Genomic DNA, 17,141 nt, shown 5'->3' on the forward strand with positions numbered 1-17,141 from the left:
TGTCACGTCATCAGAAGTGACACGACTGCAAACAATATGGTTTACAAGTTAATTTGTCGGAATCGTTAGAAATTGAAAAAAAAAATATTCAATTTAAGATAAAAAAAATAATATAAAGTTAAAGTCAAATTTTTATATAAATTTAATGTCTTCTATAAAATCTAAACTATGTTTATATTCTTATTATTGACTATTCGATATTTGATTAGTGTTACCACAATTGACCATGACTAGAGGGAACATTCCATTTTCCCTTTTGGTTGGTATTGGCAACTTGGTAGTTTCCACTTTCCATGGACAGGGGTTTATCGGGCAAGATTCTAAATTGGTGGCAGTTGGTGGGAAGTGGGCTGATGCTGTTGGAATCAATTGTTTAAGCTGACCCCAATATTCAAATCCATTGAACTTCAAATTGGAAAAACTTATCTTAGATTTCGCTTTCCATCTTTCAAATCTTCCATTTTTCCCCATTCAGCTTCGATTCATCCAAAACCCACATACGAATTCCATGTTTCCATGAATTTCTGTTAACTTTCATCGAATTTGGACATGGGTTTTACTCATAAAACCATAAAAAATCTCCACCTAATCTCTTTCATAGTTCTTCTTCACTTTCTCCCTGTGTTTCCACAAGGAAACAACAGTAGAATCGATCAAGGTCAGCTGCTTAGAGATGGCCAAACCGTTGTTTCCCCTAGTCAGGTTTTCGAGCTCGGATTCTTCAGCCCTGTGAATTCAAGATTAAAATACGTCGGAATTTGGTATTACGGATTTCAGAACCGAACAGTCGCATGGGTAGCGAACAGAAACGATCCAATCACCGGCGATTCTGGTGTTTTCAGCATCGGAAATAATGGAAGCTTGATTGTTTCCGATGGAAATGATAGAGTTTATTGGTCAAGCAATAGTCCTTCATCTGGGAGTAATTTAACAGCGATTCTTATGGATAACGGAAACCTAATGCTTTCAACTGTGCAAAACGTCGGTGTTGATACAGAAGCTATTTGGCGGAGTTGTGATCATCCAACTGACACTTACTTGCCGAATCAGAGAGTTTATTTGAATATCACAGCGGAAGATACTCGTCAATTTGTTTCATGGAGGTCTCTTAATGATCCTTCAGAGGGGAATTACTCCATGGGAATTGATCCCCGAGGTTCGCCCCAAGTGGTGGTTTGGGAAGCCCAAACTCGCCGGCGGCTATGGAGATCCGGTCCATGGAATAATCAGATTTTCATTGGAATTCCGCAGATGAGATCCTTATTCCTCTATGGTTTCGATTTAGTTCGTGTAAACAGTAGTCTCATGTATTTCATCTTCAACAATCCAAACACTACAGTTCTAATGCGATTCATGATCCGATGGAATGGAGTTGTTCAACAATTGACATGGGACAATCAAAGGTCCAGATGGGATGCCAATTTATCTCTGCCTACTTCCGATTGCCAATATTACAACAGATGTGGAAATTTTGGACTCTGTCAATCATCCCTAAACTCTCCATCTCCGTGTAGTTGTATGGAAGGATTCGATCAAAATTCCACCGGTGGGTGTGTTCGAAGAACTCTACTCAACTGCAACTCAAATGGTTCAACGAGTGATGGATTTTTCCAGCAAACTGGTGTTAAACTACCGGATCTTGCCGACAGGTTGGACGCTGGAAGTAGCGGTGATTGTGAAGATGGATGCTTGAGAAACTGTTCGTGTAGTGCATATGCATATGTATCCGGGATCGGGTGTTTGATTTGGGGAGATAATTTAGTTGATGTTGAGCAATTTGCAGAAGGTGGCGAAACCCTTTTCATTCGTCTTGCAGATGCTGATTTAGGTATGTTTTATATTTCTCACAATCCCTGTCATGATTCGAGTGTCGTCTCTTAGTTGACAGTTTTATTTGGTTTTCAGAAAGTCGGAAGAAAGCATCTAAAACTCTAGTCATTGCATTGTCGGTGACTGGAGCGGTTGTTCTTGCCGTTATTCTATTATTGTTATGGAGATTCCGGCGAAACCTTAAAGGTGAATTATTCTCGATAATTATATATTTTGTATAAAAATTATTCAATCAACCACCTAAGTAAATAATGATTGAAAAAAGTTATTTACTTTTTCTATAAACTTTTAAATTTCTTGTTAATAGAGGGTCGAAATCTATGTGGAAAATCAAAGAAACAAACATCAGTTTCCGAGGTGACAAATGGTGTACAAAATCACGTTGAGAATTCAGGACAACAAGATGATGAAGGGAAACCCTATGAAGGACCCTCGTTGCCTTTATACAGTTCTAGTGTCTTAGAAGCCGCTACTGATGGCTTTGCAAACAAGAACAAACTCGGTCAAGGTGGTTTCGGCCCCGTGCACAAGGTTTATTCCTCATTTAAAACAAATACCGATTTTGCCCTTCGTTGGACTTGGACGGATGCAAATCCGACATAAAATTTGCAATCTTTTGTTCCAACCGAAACACGCTCTTGATCGCTTGTTTGTGTAAAAGACTTAAATGCCCTCCTCATCCTCGTCGTAAGAATAGCCCTAGAAAGCTTCACCAGTCCAATTCTATATAGTCTTGTGTAGACATGGGATGGACAACCTTTGTTGGGCTATTTTTGATGACGAGGATAAGGAGGGCATTTACGTCTTTTACACATACGAGAGGTCGAGAACGAGTTCTTGTCCCATCTTTTTTGGTGGGAGAAAAAGTTGCGATTTTTGTCAAATTGATGTCAGTCTCAGTCAAATGCATGCTAAACACAGTATGATTGATTTCAAGAAATTGACTTTGAATGTTTGTTTTTTTAGGGAATTTTGCCGGGAGGACAAGAAATTGCGGTAAAACGGCTTTCAAGATCGTCGGGGCAAGGATTGGTGGAATTCAAGAACGAGATGATTTTAATTGCAAAGTTGCAACATCGAAATCTTGTTAGATTGTTGGGGTATTGCATTGAAGGGGAAGAAAGAATGTTATTATATGAATACATGCCTAATAAAAGCCTCGATACGTTTCTATTTGGTAAGTTTCTTTAGGTATTTTAGGTAAGGTTAAATGCATGAAATAGGAATGTATGTAGTTTCATTGATTTGTTTATTATAGAATTGTACTTTGAGTTCTTTATATTATTAAAGCATTGTGGTTTGAAAATCTACTCAATTATAGCAACTTCATCCAATTCAAAGCAATTTTCAACCCTATAATTAGGTTGACTTTTCAAAGTATTTGTTCAAATAAGAAAAAAAAATTGAAATAACAATATGCTATAATCGAGTAGATTTTACTAAGTCAAATTTGTTACTAAAAAAGTAATTGAAATTACAATGCTGTAATAGAGCTAAGGATAGTGGGTTGATATAATAATCAAATAAATAAAACTACATTTCTATATCTAGCTTTTTGCTCTTCTTTTATATAATTGCTTCCATGAAACATTCTGAATCTTTCTAAATTAGGAATGTTTGCATATATCATTAGACACAACATAGAAAATGGATAGTTATAACAACATAAGTAAAATACGAAACAATTTCCACTAAAAGTACAATGCCTTAATAAGTAAAAAAAATGACAGTACAACGATGTAATAGCACGAAATAAAAGTATGATGGTATAATAAGTTAATAATCAAATAAATGATAGTAAATTGCTATTTCTTGTATTTTCCCTTTTATATAAATGCTTTGAATAAAGATTCTAAAACTTTGTATTTTGGTAATGTTTTTATGTAACGAAAGACCCGATAAAAAAAGCGGAATTAAGTTGGAAAATTCGATTCAACATCATCGAAGGGATTGCAAGAGGCTTGTTGTATCTTCATCGGGATTCTAGGCTTCGAATAATTCATCGTGATTTAAAAGTCGGTAATATTTTGCTTGATGAAGAAATGACTCCCAAGATTTCTGATTTTGGAATGGCAAGAATCTTTGGGGGGAACCAAAATGAAGCCAATACGAATCGAGTTGTTGGAACTTAGTAAGTTTTTATTATTTATTATTTTTTGCTTTTTAATAGTTTTATGATACGAACCCATCCCATACAAGGCCTGTATCATGCCATAAGCCTAAGTGTAGAACTCACTCCCAAAAGCCAGCTTGTAAGAGGAGGGGACACCTAGACTTATAAGCCACCAACTTATAGTACGATGTGGGATCATAACATTTTAAGAGTTTTTAATGTGGATTGAGCTCCTTGTCATAAAACCAAAATTCTATAATTTTAACACCAATTTTTTTTTCCACTCTAACCACATTTAAAACTTTTACATAAAAAATTATTTTGGATATTTTGATAATGAAAACAACTTGTATACTTATTATACTATAATATTACCACATAAATCTAATACTTTATGTTATTTGATTTCCAATAAGATTTCATAGTAGAATAATAATACTAAATTTGTCATTATAGTTGACCAATTAAATAGAGTTAGTTAGTAAGGGCAATAATAAGGTCTTTTTCCATAATTGTTTTGTTAGAGTGAAAACTAAAGGAGAAACTAAAATCAACTAATTACTAAATCTAACAAAATTGTTTTAACAGTTTTTAATGTCTTGAGGTAAAGAAGTTGTTACTATTGGCTTTAATCGGATATTTTTTATACAATTTTGCAGTGGTTATATGTCTCCTGAGTATGCAATGGAAGGTTTGTTTTCGGTGAAATCTGATGTTTATAGCTTCGGTGTTTTGCTTCTAGAAATCATTAGTGGCCACCGAAATAACGCTTTCCGTTCTAATGATTCCACAAATCTAATTCGACATGTAAGTCACATCAACATGCTCACTTTAATTATTTATTTATTATACAATCGTATTTACATTTCTTTCTATTGCAAATTCTACTTCTAAATTTTCTTTCTTGTTAAGACATTCTACATTGAAAAATATACCCAATTATAGCTTTTTAATTTCACATTTTTTTTCTTATTAGATATTTATGCTTTATAAATATGGTTAGGGCCTCCAAAACACGTGGCTAGAAATTGTTCCTTCGGTTTCACAAGAATTCATGGTCTCATTCAAACTTTTACTTAAAAAAATATACCCAATTATAGCTTTTTAATTTGGTTAATTTTATAAATCCTAATGTTGCAATAGGAAGAAATAAAAATAAGATGCCATAATAAAAAAAATCAATGAAAGTACATTTCTATTGTTGTTTTAGGACACTTCGAGTCTTTGTCCTTGGTCATTCAATATATTTTATCTAAGTTTGTTACATAAGTTAAAATAACCTTTGTAGGGCTATTTTTAATTAGAACGAAGAGGACATTTATGTCTTTTGCATAAAACGACACCTACCCATGACATCAGTGTGACTCACATGCACACTAAACACAATATAACTTGTTCTGTCATGTCATGTCCTTTTTATACATTTTATTGCAAAGTTATGGAGACATTTGTGACATTTTTCAGGCATGGAAGCTATGGAAAGAAGGAAAAGCCGATGAACTAATCGATCCCACAATTCTAGACTCATGTAACAAAACAGAAGCATTACAATGCATCCACGTGGCAATGTTATGCGTGCAATCATCAGCCGTGCAAAGGCCCACCATGTCATCGGTGGTCTTCATGTTAGAAGGTGAAAACACAAGCCTTCCACAACCAACCGAAGTCGATATCACATCATTAAGTTCGGTAGAAATGGATTTGATAATGGAAGGCCGAGAAATCAATATTTCATCCAATGATGTTACCATTACGGAAGTTTCCGGAAGGTAATGTTTCCAAGTGAAAAGGTGAAATGTGTTAAGGTTGTGTTTGTGTTTGTTAAGGAACCGATGTGTCAGAAACTAGATTTCTGATGTTTTTTTTTTGTCGGTTTGTGTTTTTCTTAAAGGCCATGAGTGGTGGTGGCTGTAGCGGAATTGAATATGAGACCTCATGCCATGGATCGTTTGTTTGTTGTATATAATTTGGATACGTGTAAATTTATGATAATGTTTTTGAGATGACACGATATAATTGTTTTGTAAATCAGGAAATTAGAAGAGTAGGAAATATATATTGGATGTTATGTATATTTGCCTATTTGGGCTTACGTTTGATTTAGCAAGTATAAATATAGATTGAAATTGTTGGAAATAATAAAGTAGTTTCCTTCATTATTGATATTTGTGATGTGCTCTATTTATTTGTCCACAATAGCACACTTACATTGGTTATATGAAATATCATATCAAAGTAGTTAGTTGCTTTCCACCGATAAAAACTAAAAAGCAATATGTGGCTTGCAAGTTTTGTGATCTAATTTTTTTTTATCTAACATAGTACAGTATTTTTATTGTTGAATAAGCTACAAAATTTGTGGTTGTATTTTTTGTATGCACACTACAACATACCCCGTTGTAAACTGGCCCAATAAGCAATAAGCAGATAATTCGAAACATATTCGGCCCATTCAAAAGTAAAGACTAACAAACAAGAATATATATATATATATATATATATATATATATATATATATATATATATATATATATATATATATATATATATATATATATATTATATATTAGGTTATAACCCGTAGAAATCACATGTAAAAAATTTATAAATTTTATTAAAATAATAAAATATAGATTTTGTTTAGACTTTTAAATTTTTATTTAAATTATCCTATATATAAGTTTAATAGCAACCTACTTTCCCTTAAAACAATAATATAAATATATTTTATTTTGTTTTTAAAATGTAGAAAATTAAGAGGATAATATGGCAGAAATATGACTTTTTGTAAAGTAGTGTTTGGAGTGGGGCTAAACTATCAAAATTTGTTGTAATATTTGTATTTTATTATAACACATATGTTGTACATGAAAACATTGTATTTTCAATATTGTACTTTCAATTTGGTGTGCAATATAATACCATACAATATCATACATTTTTATAATATTCGAACACAAAAAAAAAAAAAAAAAAAAAAAAATTGGCAAATTTTTTTTTTTTGAAAGTACAATGCCATTTATTTCATACTTTTGGATTTGTTTTTTCTTTTTTTTCATTTTTTCTATAAGAGATGTAGAATTTTAGGGGCAAATCAGTCACACACAACAAAACAATATACCTTCTTATGGAAAAATATTTAAAAATCAAATTTTTATAAAGTAAAATGATATATTCTGCATATTTTCTAAAGTTTCATTGATTAATTTAATTTTTTTTATATAAAATGCAGAAAAAAAAAGATAATATGATAGAAATGTGACTAATTATTGTAGCTTTTTGAATATGAACAAAATAGTGAAATCCACGGTAACGTAATAAACATACATAACTATAAATCTGATTGATATTGGTATTCGTTTTCATTATTTAATGGGATATCATTTCTATATAAAGTAAATACTATTTAAAATTATTTTTATAAAAAATAATAAATTGCACATATATAATACACATTTCTTAATTAAACGTAAATGTATCATTTATTAAGAATAACCTATAAAGGACATGTAATATATTGTCCTATCAATCCAATTCCATTGCAAAAAGTGGAACTTATTACTATTTTTGGAACATAAGCATCGGTGGCAGTAAAGCATGCAACAAATTCATTAAAGCACGTCTAGGTCTAAGTCCATCCGTATGAAAACCAAAATGGTAATGAACTTTATAAACCGTCAAAATGGTAATATAAATTTAGAGATGATCAAAATGGTCATTCTAAGATGGTCTTTCAAAAATGGCAAGTCATTTTAAATGATTAGATAAAATCCATCACAAAACCGACCACAAAATATGATTAGACTTCCTTAACAAATGCAATTCCTGTGAAGAAGAGCACCACTAAATAGTATGACTTATTGAATAGGATTATAGCTAAGAGAACATATATACATGAACCAGAAGTAAAATCAATGACAGCTTGGGAGTTTAACATAAATCAATGTGAATTGATTAGGAAAAAAAAACTTGATCTTTCTTAGACTTTTATACACTTTGATTACATCTAATCTTTGGACTGCCGTAATATAGTCTTGGATCATGAACATTAGTGTAGTAGCTCTTAAAAGGAACAAAAAAAAAGTCCATTATCACCATTAGAAGCTTGCATATGCATCCAAATTTATGTTAGATGTAGCAACCACCAAAGTACACAATTGTTTCAGTAACCCAATTGGAAAAATAGTTGGTCCAAAATTTTAATTTTACCTTTAAGGAAGAGTCAAAATCTATGAAAGTTTGTACATATTCCTTAGTGATAAAAATGTAAAAAGTTGAGAGATATAGTATGTGACCCGATCTTTCGTAATTAGAATACCGGTGGAATACTGTAATTAATTTGGGTCAAATATATATCAAAGTGAGTAAAAATGAATCAAATCAACCCCCGCCCCCTGAAAAACTTAAGAAATGCCAAGTCGACACAAATGCTCATGGTACCACTTCAACCTGAAAGCTTTATTCTATTTATGCATTTAATAAGGTCTTAAAGCACATAAAAATTATAATTTTTTTAAGAAATTCATTATGCCATGATAAGATTGCATAATTTTCACTTGGACATCTTTTTTTACTTTCATTTCCATTTTTTGTAAGAAAATCATAACAACCTGGTGAGATTGTCTCAAGCACTTTTGACTCACTTACCTAAAAATTAGGTTGATTTAGGTTATATATTATCTTCATCCACATACTAGACGAGTAATTTCAATAACTTCTTTAAAATCAAATGAGTGAAATTTAAAACTTTTTTAAGTATCTAACACATCAACTGGATCAATCCTATCAAATATCATTTTAAATATAATAAAATCAATACAATCTTATAATTCATTTCATCAAAAAGATTAGACCTAATAATGGATTTTATATATGATAAATATCATAAAAGTAAGAGTAACAATAACAACTCTCACCGGTATATAAAAACAAATATTGGAAAAAGCTTTACATACCAATAGAAGAAAGGTTGACAAACTCAGAAGAATGAAGAATAACAGGACAATATCAGGAGAGTAAAACATTTAAAATAATCGACACGGTCTGATTGTGACTTGATCAACGATCAAAACCATGGTTATAAAACCTTATAGTAGAATGTGCTATGGCTTGTCTACTCACCTATTCAAAATACTTGATACCCTAAAGTTCATTTTACTTAATCTTGGATCTATTCAATGAAGTATAGAAACAGGGGAGAGAGATTTACTGAGACCCAATTGGGAGAAAAACACTGAAGAAGGTGATTGTTATAGTAAAGATCTTAGGGAAAAGGCGAGATAATGGTGGTTGTAGATACTTTATCTTCTGGAATCACAGTCTAAGAACAGAAAAATGTAAGAAGAAGCTCGATTTACCTGACTAAGATGTTATGAAGGGCGTCAACACATAAGAAATCTTTATTGGGACTCTTTTACCCGGCTAAGATATGTTGAACCTCATAACGATTTTACCTTGGTTCGTCACCATCAGTCACCATTTATTACTATTACCCCAGTGACACCTTAATTCTGATAGTAACTTCTAATGGACATGTTCTTGATTAGATTCATCAATTACAAATGAAGATTCTAATGATAATTTCTCATAAATAGTTAAAGTGGAAACTACCACATCGTCTTCTGATACATCTGCTTTATTATTACTTGAATGGTTTTCCTTATTTGACTTGCTAGTAAGAGTAGCTTCAACCAATAAAAACTCTGAGTCAGTTTCCTGAAATTTGGAACATCAATAAGTACAAACAAATTATATATTATAATACCAACATGTTTGAAAATTTTACTTTAGTTTTAATTTCAAGGAAATAAATACTTTGATGTCAGTAATTTTGGTTTATGATTGTATGCTTGCACCAATCCTCTTTTTATGTAACATGATTTAAATAGATTATGTTAAGTCAAAGATGCACATATTTTGGATGCATATATAAGCAAAACATACGAGACAATTTAGCAACACAAATTTAAGATGACCAAAACATAAACTTTCTTACCTTTTCATTTAGGAATTCGGCCATGGAGAAGCCATGACCAAACACACATTTCAAAAGGGTGTATTGGGCCTCACAAAACCGAATTCCTGTTTGTTTTGGGCCTTCCATAACCGAATTCTCCATATAAGGCCAATATAGGACCATTGTCTTAATTTCTAGACTTTTAAAACCGATTTCTCTATATAGGAGGATTTAAGGACCGAATTTCTAATATATATATATATATATATATATATATATATATATATATATATATATATTAGGACCGAATTCTCCATAATAAGTCCAAGCAAGAAACTGATTTCTCTGTATAGGGAACTTTAGGACTGATTTCCCCATTTTTAAATCATATAGGACCTATTCCCTATAAAATAGGGTAAAATTGGCCATACCTTGATTAAATTAATAGGTGTTCGGCCAAAATCAAAGACTTTCCAGTGGGATAACAATTGTTTAATAGATTTCCTATACGTAAAAGGTGCATTGGAAACAAAATTTGGCATTACCTCTTATTATTCATCGAGTTTCCACACTATCCCCTCAAATATCCATCAAACATCCACGCCACTTTTGTATCTTATAAACCACGAACCGGAGACTTATTCAAGTCATTTGTACTCTACTTCCCTTCTCTCATTCTCTGATACTCCAACATTAAACAGTTTCCAATTTTCTCCAAGAATAAGGGCTAAACTCTCAAATAACTCTATCATCCAAGTGATTTTTGCTTCTTGGTAAGTACTTCAACAAACTCCTTGTGTTCTTACACTTATTTGTGTTCATTTCATTCCATTTACACACAAAAATTTCGTGTGTGACTCTTCATAAGGTGTTAAAAACTTCAAGTGTTCTTCAAGAGAAATCTTAGTGTTTGGCTCAACAAACTCTACTCCAAACTTCAAACCTTCTCACAAAAACACCCAAGGTGAGCTTCATACCCCTTATTTTCTTGTTTTTTATACCTTTAGGGGGAGGGGGGGAATACAAGCTTAGTTTTGTGTTGATCTTAGTATTTATGCTTGCATGTGTATAGTTTTTGTTCTATTGTGTGTAATGCTATGAACTCTTGATAAACCTCCATGAACTCGAGATTTCATCATTTTTTTGAAGTGATTGCAAAATAAGTTACATTATGTAACTTTATAAAATAGTTAGACATGATAAACATGTTTACAAATTTATCATGAAACTAAAAGAAATTACAAGAAAGGACCTTATTTATCAAATAAGTGAAAAATGGGCTAAAATGATCATTTTTTAACAAAATGTGTCTTTTATGTCACTTTCGGTTTCAAAGAGATTAAAATGGTTATTTTCATAAAAATGGACCTTTTATGTCATCTCCGGTATTTTTGGACTAAAATGGTCATTTTTGATAAAATGGACCAAGTATGACAAATTTCGGTTAAAATGGGCCAATAATGTCATATTTACTAAAAATGGGCCTAAAATGTCATTTTAACACTAATTGGATTAAAACGTTCATTTTTGTTTACAAATGGGCTTCTTACCACATTTTACCCTAATTGGGCCGGTTACACTCATTACACGTTTATTGGGCCTTACGACACACTTTACGTTAACCAGGCCTACAACAAATAAATACTTGGCATTTCGATAAAAACAAATTGTAATTTATCACTAATGTTTTGTAATCAATTACATACTCAAAGCAATATTTCAAATATTAAATAATGTGATACACTGGTCACATAAGTTTAGTTAAGGCTCTTGTGAGACACTCCTTCATTTGTACCTACCTAGTGTACACCGTAAGCCCTATAGTTATAAACAGAGTCTCCTAGAGGGAGAGCGAGAGTTTGTGTATAGATCTATACGGGGTTAACACCCCGACACCTGAGCTGTTCGCTACAACTAGACCAGACGAGTCTAGAGTGACAAATATCTTACCTTAAACAAGCGATGCCTGAAAAACGTCAAGACAGGCATAACAGTCACGTCAAGCATGGTTATAACGACTCACATAGAGATTAACAACAATACAAACTTACAAGAATACACATACTATGATCTTGATACATTGTACGAACTATACATTTACTATATTACTCGGATCTTATGGGTTTTTAAGACTACAACGCTTTTACCAACAGAAAACATCTGGTTTTCTAGAAACTACATACTACACACTACAGTTTTCAAACAACAGAAAATATAGGATTTTATGGAACACTCTCTTTTCATACATTGTCAAAAACAGAACACACATGCTATACTACAAGATTTGAAACAAAACTTACAAACCGTTTTTACAGAAAATATTGTATTTTCTGGTGTTTACAAAGCAATAGAAAGTTTTCATACAAACATGCTTATGAACTCACCAACATTTTATATGTTGACGCTTTTCAAAATTGGGGGTAAATATAGCCTGATTAACTATATTTATTCAAAATACGATCAACATGTGTTTGGGAGTAATCATGGTGGGCAATGAATCTAAAACTTGTCAACCTAATACCCAAAGGATTGAGGAACTCAAACATAAACAATTAAAATACCATAGGAGTATTCTTGCATACTATCCATTTTCTCGCATTCATATAGTTCTATGCAAACTCTATGGTTGGATTTCATCACCCCAGAGATCCTTATTTCCCTAACTAGGGGAATGGAGGATGTCTAGAGCCAGAACCAGAGGAAGAGCCGGAGGAAGAACCCGAAGAAGGACCAACAGAACCGGTGGTGGACTAAGAGGAGGAGGAGTCTGAAGGTGACGATGCAGATGAATCGGATGCTGAGTCTGAAGTCATTAATCCGCCATACATGGTCAGGGTGCACCCGCACAGGATGGGTTCCAACGGAGCTACGCCCTCAAGGGCACATGAAATATGGAGGTGGAGTCGCTAGCAAGGGGTGCATCCCCCATTCGGCATGAACCGGGACTATTACGACCTGAGTCCCGAAGGACCTGCGGATTGAGCCCTGCCAGTGATGGTTAGGAGGACGCGTGATATAGGTGAGCAGGCACAAGCAACTACCGGTCAGATGGTTGCAATGAGAACTGCGGTTGAGCACGTAGAGAATATGACTCTTGAGGTAGGTAGGGACTATCAGGCGAGACATGCAGTGTTGGAGGCCCGACTACAAGCCCACCGAGCGTCATCTGGCCAGACTTCAGGGCGCATCCACCTCATCATCAGAACCAACAAACACTTCCCATCGCGACTAGGATCAGCTCCACCCCTCATCACTATTGTTATGATTCTCTTTTATGTACTATTGTATGTAGAACTGGCTTTATGATTAAGTGACTACACTACTCATAAAGTCGTTATGCTGTCAAATCATATATGTCTCTATGTACTGTACGCCTTCCAAGGAGAATTTTCACACACTGTGCCACAAAGTTTAACTTTAATGAAATAGTTCTATGTTTTATTTGTGACATTGTTATCTATTATGTGTTTTATTTTCCTTGTTTCATGATGTTGTATGAATTCACTTATATGCACAATCAAATAATCAAAACAACTAGATGATGAAGGAACTCGAAACCATGAACTACTATGTACTCACCATCTTTCTGTTCTATGATAGAAGATGCCTCAAAGACCAAATCGCGGAAACAACACGACACTACTACCACCGCCGCCTCCGCCGGAGGTAGACTCTACTGCATTCCAGGTAGCAGTATCGGCTGCGGTCACCACAACATTGACACATATTCATAATGGAAACAACGGTAGTGGTAATGGTCAAGGAACTGGAATCTCGAACCAAGGGATGAACCAAGGTCATACAAAAGTCTGCACCTACAAAGACTTTTCAAATGCCAAACCACGAACATTCAATGGAACGAGAGGCATGATAACTTTTATAACAATGAATGGAAAAGATCAAGTCGGTCTTTGAGATCTGCGGATGTACTGAAGAATACAAGGTGAAATTCGCAGCTTGCACGTTTGTCGAATAAGCACTTTCGTGGTGGAATGGTCATGTGCAGGATAAGACACTCCTAGTGGCAAATGCCATGCCATGGGAGGAGCTCAAGGAAATGTTGATGGCAGAATACTGTCTCTGTAGGGAGATACATAAATTGGAGCAGGAGTTATGGAACCTCACAGTACAAAACTCAGATATCAAGGCTTACATCTCAAAGTTTGGTGAGCTAGCCCTTTTGTGCCCGGGTATGATTGCATCAGAAGGGAAGAAGATTGAGCGGTTCATCTGGGGATTAACTTCCCCAATCCAAGGAAATGTGATTGCAGCAAACCCAGAGAATTTTGACAGTGCGAAAAGGCTAGCTCAGAAACTTTACGACCATGGCAACAAGAAAGGAGCCTAAACTGTTGAGCCTGAAATCAAGAAGGAAGGGAATAACAAGAAAAATGCGGACAACAAACGAAAGGGGCGACAGAACCAGAGATCCTTTAAAAAGCAGCAAATTGTAGCAGTCCATGCTGCTACCGCTCAAGTAGCGCCAGCACCAGCTGCTCCAGCCTCAACTATGCAAACCACTACCATACCATACTCAGGAACCTTACCAAGATGTAACAAATGCAGCTATCACCATCATGGCGAATGCAGAGAAATGCAATGTACCAACTACAACCGCAAGGGGCACACCGCCCGGTATTGTAGATCTCAACCCCAACAGAACCAACAGCCAAACAACAACAACAACGCCAGGGCCAGTCATACTTGTTATGGGTGCCTTATGCATAACTCAAATCCTAGGCTATCCTAAGATTTACTCCATCCATATCAAACCAAAGCTCAATCATAACAGGTTGCCTTATGCATGCAAATTATACACAGAACATGATCAAATAAACTTTCGAATAACATACTCTACCATAAGACCACAAACAGACAAGGAACAGGAATTAAGGCTAAATCAATCATTCTGAGACTATAAGACCCTAACCGTATACAATTTTGAAAGCATACATGTAGCAAGATTCATACGATTATCATATGTAACACCCGATTCCTGTTCCTTGTCTGTTTGTGGTCTTATGGTAGAGTATGTTATTCGAAAGTTTATTTGATCATGTTTTGTGTATAATTTGCATGCATAAGGCAACCTGTTATGATTGAGCTTTGGTTTGATATGGATGGAGTAAATCTTAGGATAGCCTAGGATTTGAGTGTTTTTCAAGTGTTTTTCATGTTTTACCCTGGGACTCGACGATTTGGAGGCCCAATGTAACGCCCGTAGATCCAGGCTAGTCAATTTAAAGATAATAAGGGTCGAAAATGACTTTTTGACAAAATATTATTTAGAATAAAAAATCTTAACCAAGTTGTAGAATATGTCTCAAGGGTTTCGTACATATAAAGAGCGCCGGAATCCGAGTTATAACGAAGAAGTTATGACCTGTCGAAGTTTAGCGACGGAACCGGCACAGCACCGCGAAGACGTAAATAGTGAATTTATGATAGAGCGACTTTTAGCCTTAGTAATATAAATGAAAGTCGTAGAATAGGTTAACCTGAGAACGTCTATAAAAAGAACGCCCAAATCTGACTTCGTATGAGGAAGTTATGATTTTTCAAAGTTTCAGCTTAGCGGTGTACAGCCCGAAGTTCGAGTATTAGATCGAGCGGTTTTTAGCCGACACAACCTAAACGAGAATCGAATATCTCATTATTAGTAGCGTAACGATAAAAAGACAGACGAAAATAGACATCAGATGAAGAAGTTATGAGATTTTAATGGACCAATCCTGTCTCGGCCTGTTAAAAATATAACTTTAAAAATAAATTCAAAATTAGCCAACGGAGTCTAAACGAAAGTTGTAGAGTACGTCTCCACCTATGCGTGGATATAAATAACGTCAAAAATGGAGTTCGTATGAACGAGTTACAAATTATAATAGCATATTTACGTATTAAAATAAAGTATAAATCATATATACGTACACACACACACACACATATATATATATATATATATATATATATATATATATATATATATATATATACATATGTATATATCATTAGAAAGGTATCGACGATGCGGTCATTATAAGACTAATGATGAGTTCTTTCGACATTAGTTTAGTACAAATATCATTAAATCTATTTAAAATAGTATTATGAAGGGGTGTTTAGTCGTTTATATAACTATAAGGTCATTAAGTAGTTATGGAGGGTAGTTTTTGTAAATTCAATTACTATAAATAAGGCTCTCATATTTCTTGCACCATTCTCTTGATTCAAGAGTCTTTCTCTTCTTATCCCCCGAGCATTTTGGTCCCTCGTGATTCGACTTCTCTTTCTGTAGTTTTAGTATAGTAAGGTGAACGCTGAAGCGCTGCACGAATCTTTCTTAGAAAGATTCAGCGACGAAGTTCTGCCCTTGCAGAGTCCGACTCCTAGCTAAAATCCCCTTGTAAGTAAGTTATGCTTACCCTATTTTAAATATAGTTTATATTTAAAATTAGTATTGTTATTATAAATTTATAATAAATATTTGAGCTATTATTATGACTTATATAAGTGTCGTTATAATATCTTTTTAACTACTCGCGGTACGGGAAATCTGGGTTAAAGGGCCGCATAGGGTTGTTGGATTTCAGAAGTGCTACACGCCAAAATGGTCCCGCCCTCCAGTGTTTTATGTATGGCCCCTATCTGTACATAGTGGATGGAAAGTATTGTTTAAACGCTTATATAATAATAATAATAAGACTAATAATTAGTCACGGTAAATATTCTGTCACACCCCACTAAAGCGGAAACACGAGGCGTGGCAGTATAAAGGGTTTATAGCAAAAGTTAAAAGATAACACCAACCATAGTATTAAAAATCATTACAAATTTAAAATGGGTTTGGACAACTTTTAAAAGAAATTACAATGAAAATTGGAATACAACACATGCGAATGCTCCTAACAGTGAAGTGTCCCTAAGTGCCACTTACTCGATGATTCCTGAAAAAACATGTAAAACGAGCGTCAACTATAAAAGTAGTTGGTGAGTACTCACAAGTTTAACAAAATAATATTGGTTCATGAATTGAAATCAAAGTTTTGATAAAAGTTTCCAATAACAAAAGTATATTGTTAAAAGGAGTAAATAAGTTTGTCAAAACAAATTTCTTTGTCATCATGAGAGATAAAGTATGTTGCCCGATTAAGATGCAAAATTCATATTCTCATGGAAGATAAAGTTTGTTACTCAAACGAGTAAACAAGTTTCATTGCTAAAATGAGCAATCAATTTCGTTGT

General features: G+C 33.9%; 1 protein-coding gene across 3 annotated transcripts; it reads left to right on the top strand.

The window, feature by feature from the left end:
• Positions 1 to 290: 290 nt before the first annotated feature.
• Positions 291 to 6,086, top strand: LOC145049903 (G-type lectin S-receptor-like serine/threonine-protein kinase B120). Of its 3 annotated transcripts, none has more exons than XM_078998249.1 (8): positions 291 to 1,828; positions 1,906 to 2,016; positions 2,138 to 2,361; positions 2,797 to 3,007; positions 3,724 to 3,961; positions 4,603 to 4,750; positions 5,408 to 5,748; positions 5,835 to 6,086. In XM_078998249.1, the coding sequence occupies exons 1-7, from the start codon at positions 550 to 552 to the stop codon at positions 5,714 to 5,716; spliced, it is 2,520 nt and encodes an 839-aa protein (XP_078854375.1). In that variant the 5' UTR covers positions 291 to 549; the 3' UTR covers positions 5,717 to 5,748; positions 5,835 to 6,086. The 3 variants fall into 3 exon arrangements, with proteins under 3 accessions (XP_078854375.1, XP_078854372.1, XP_078854370.1); XM_078998246.1 differs by having other exon boundaries at positions 292 to 1,828; positions 5,408 to 5,733; XM_078998244.1 differs by having other exon boundaries at positions 292 to 1,828; positions 5,408 to 5,712.
• The last annotated feature ends 11,055 nt before the right edge of the window (positions 6,087 to 17,141 follow it).

The sequence above is a fragment of the Lactuca serriola genome, chromosome 1, assembly GCF_051521515.1.
Source record: "Lactuca serriola cultivar US96UC23 chromosome 1, Lser_US96UC23_V15, whole genome shotgun sequence".
Lineage (NCBI taxonomy): Eukaryota > Viridiplantae > Streptophyta > Magnoliopsida > Asterales > Asteraceae > Lactuca > Lactuca serriola.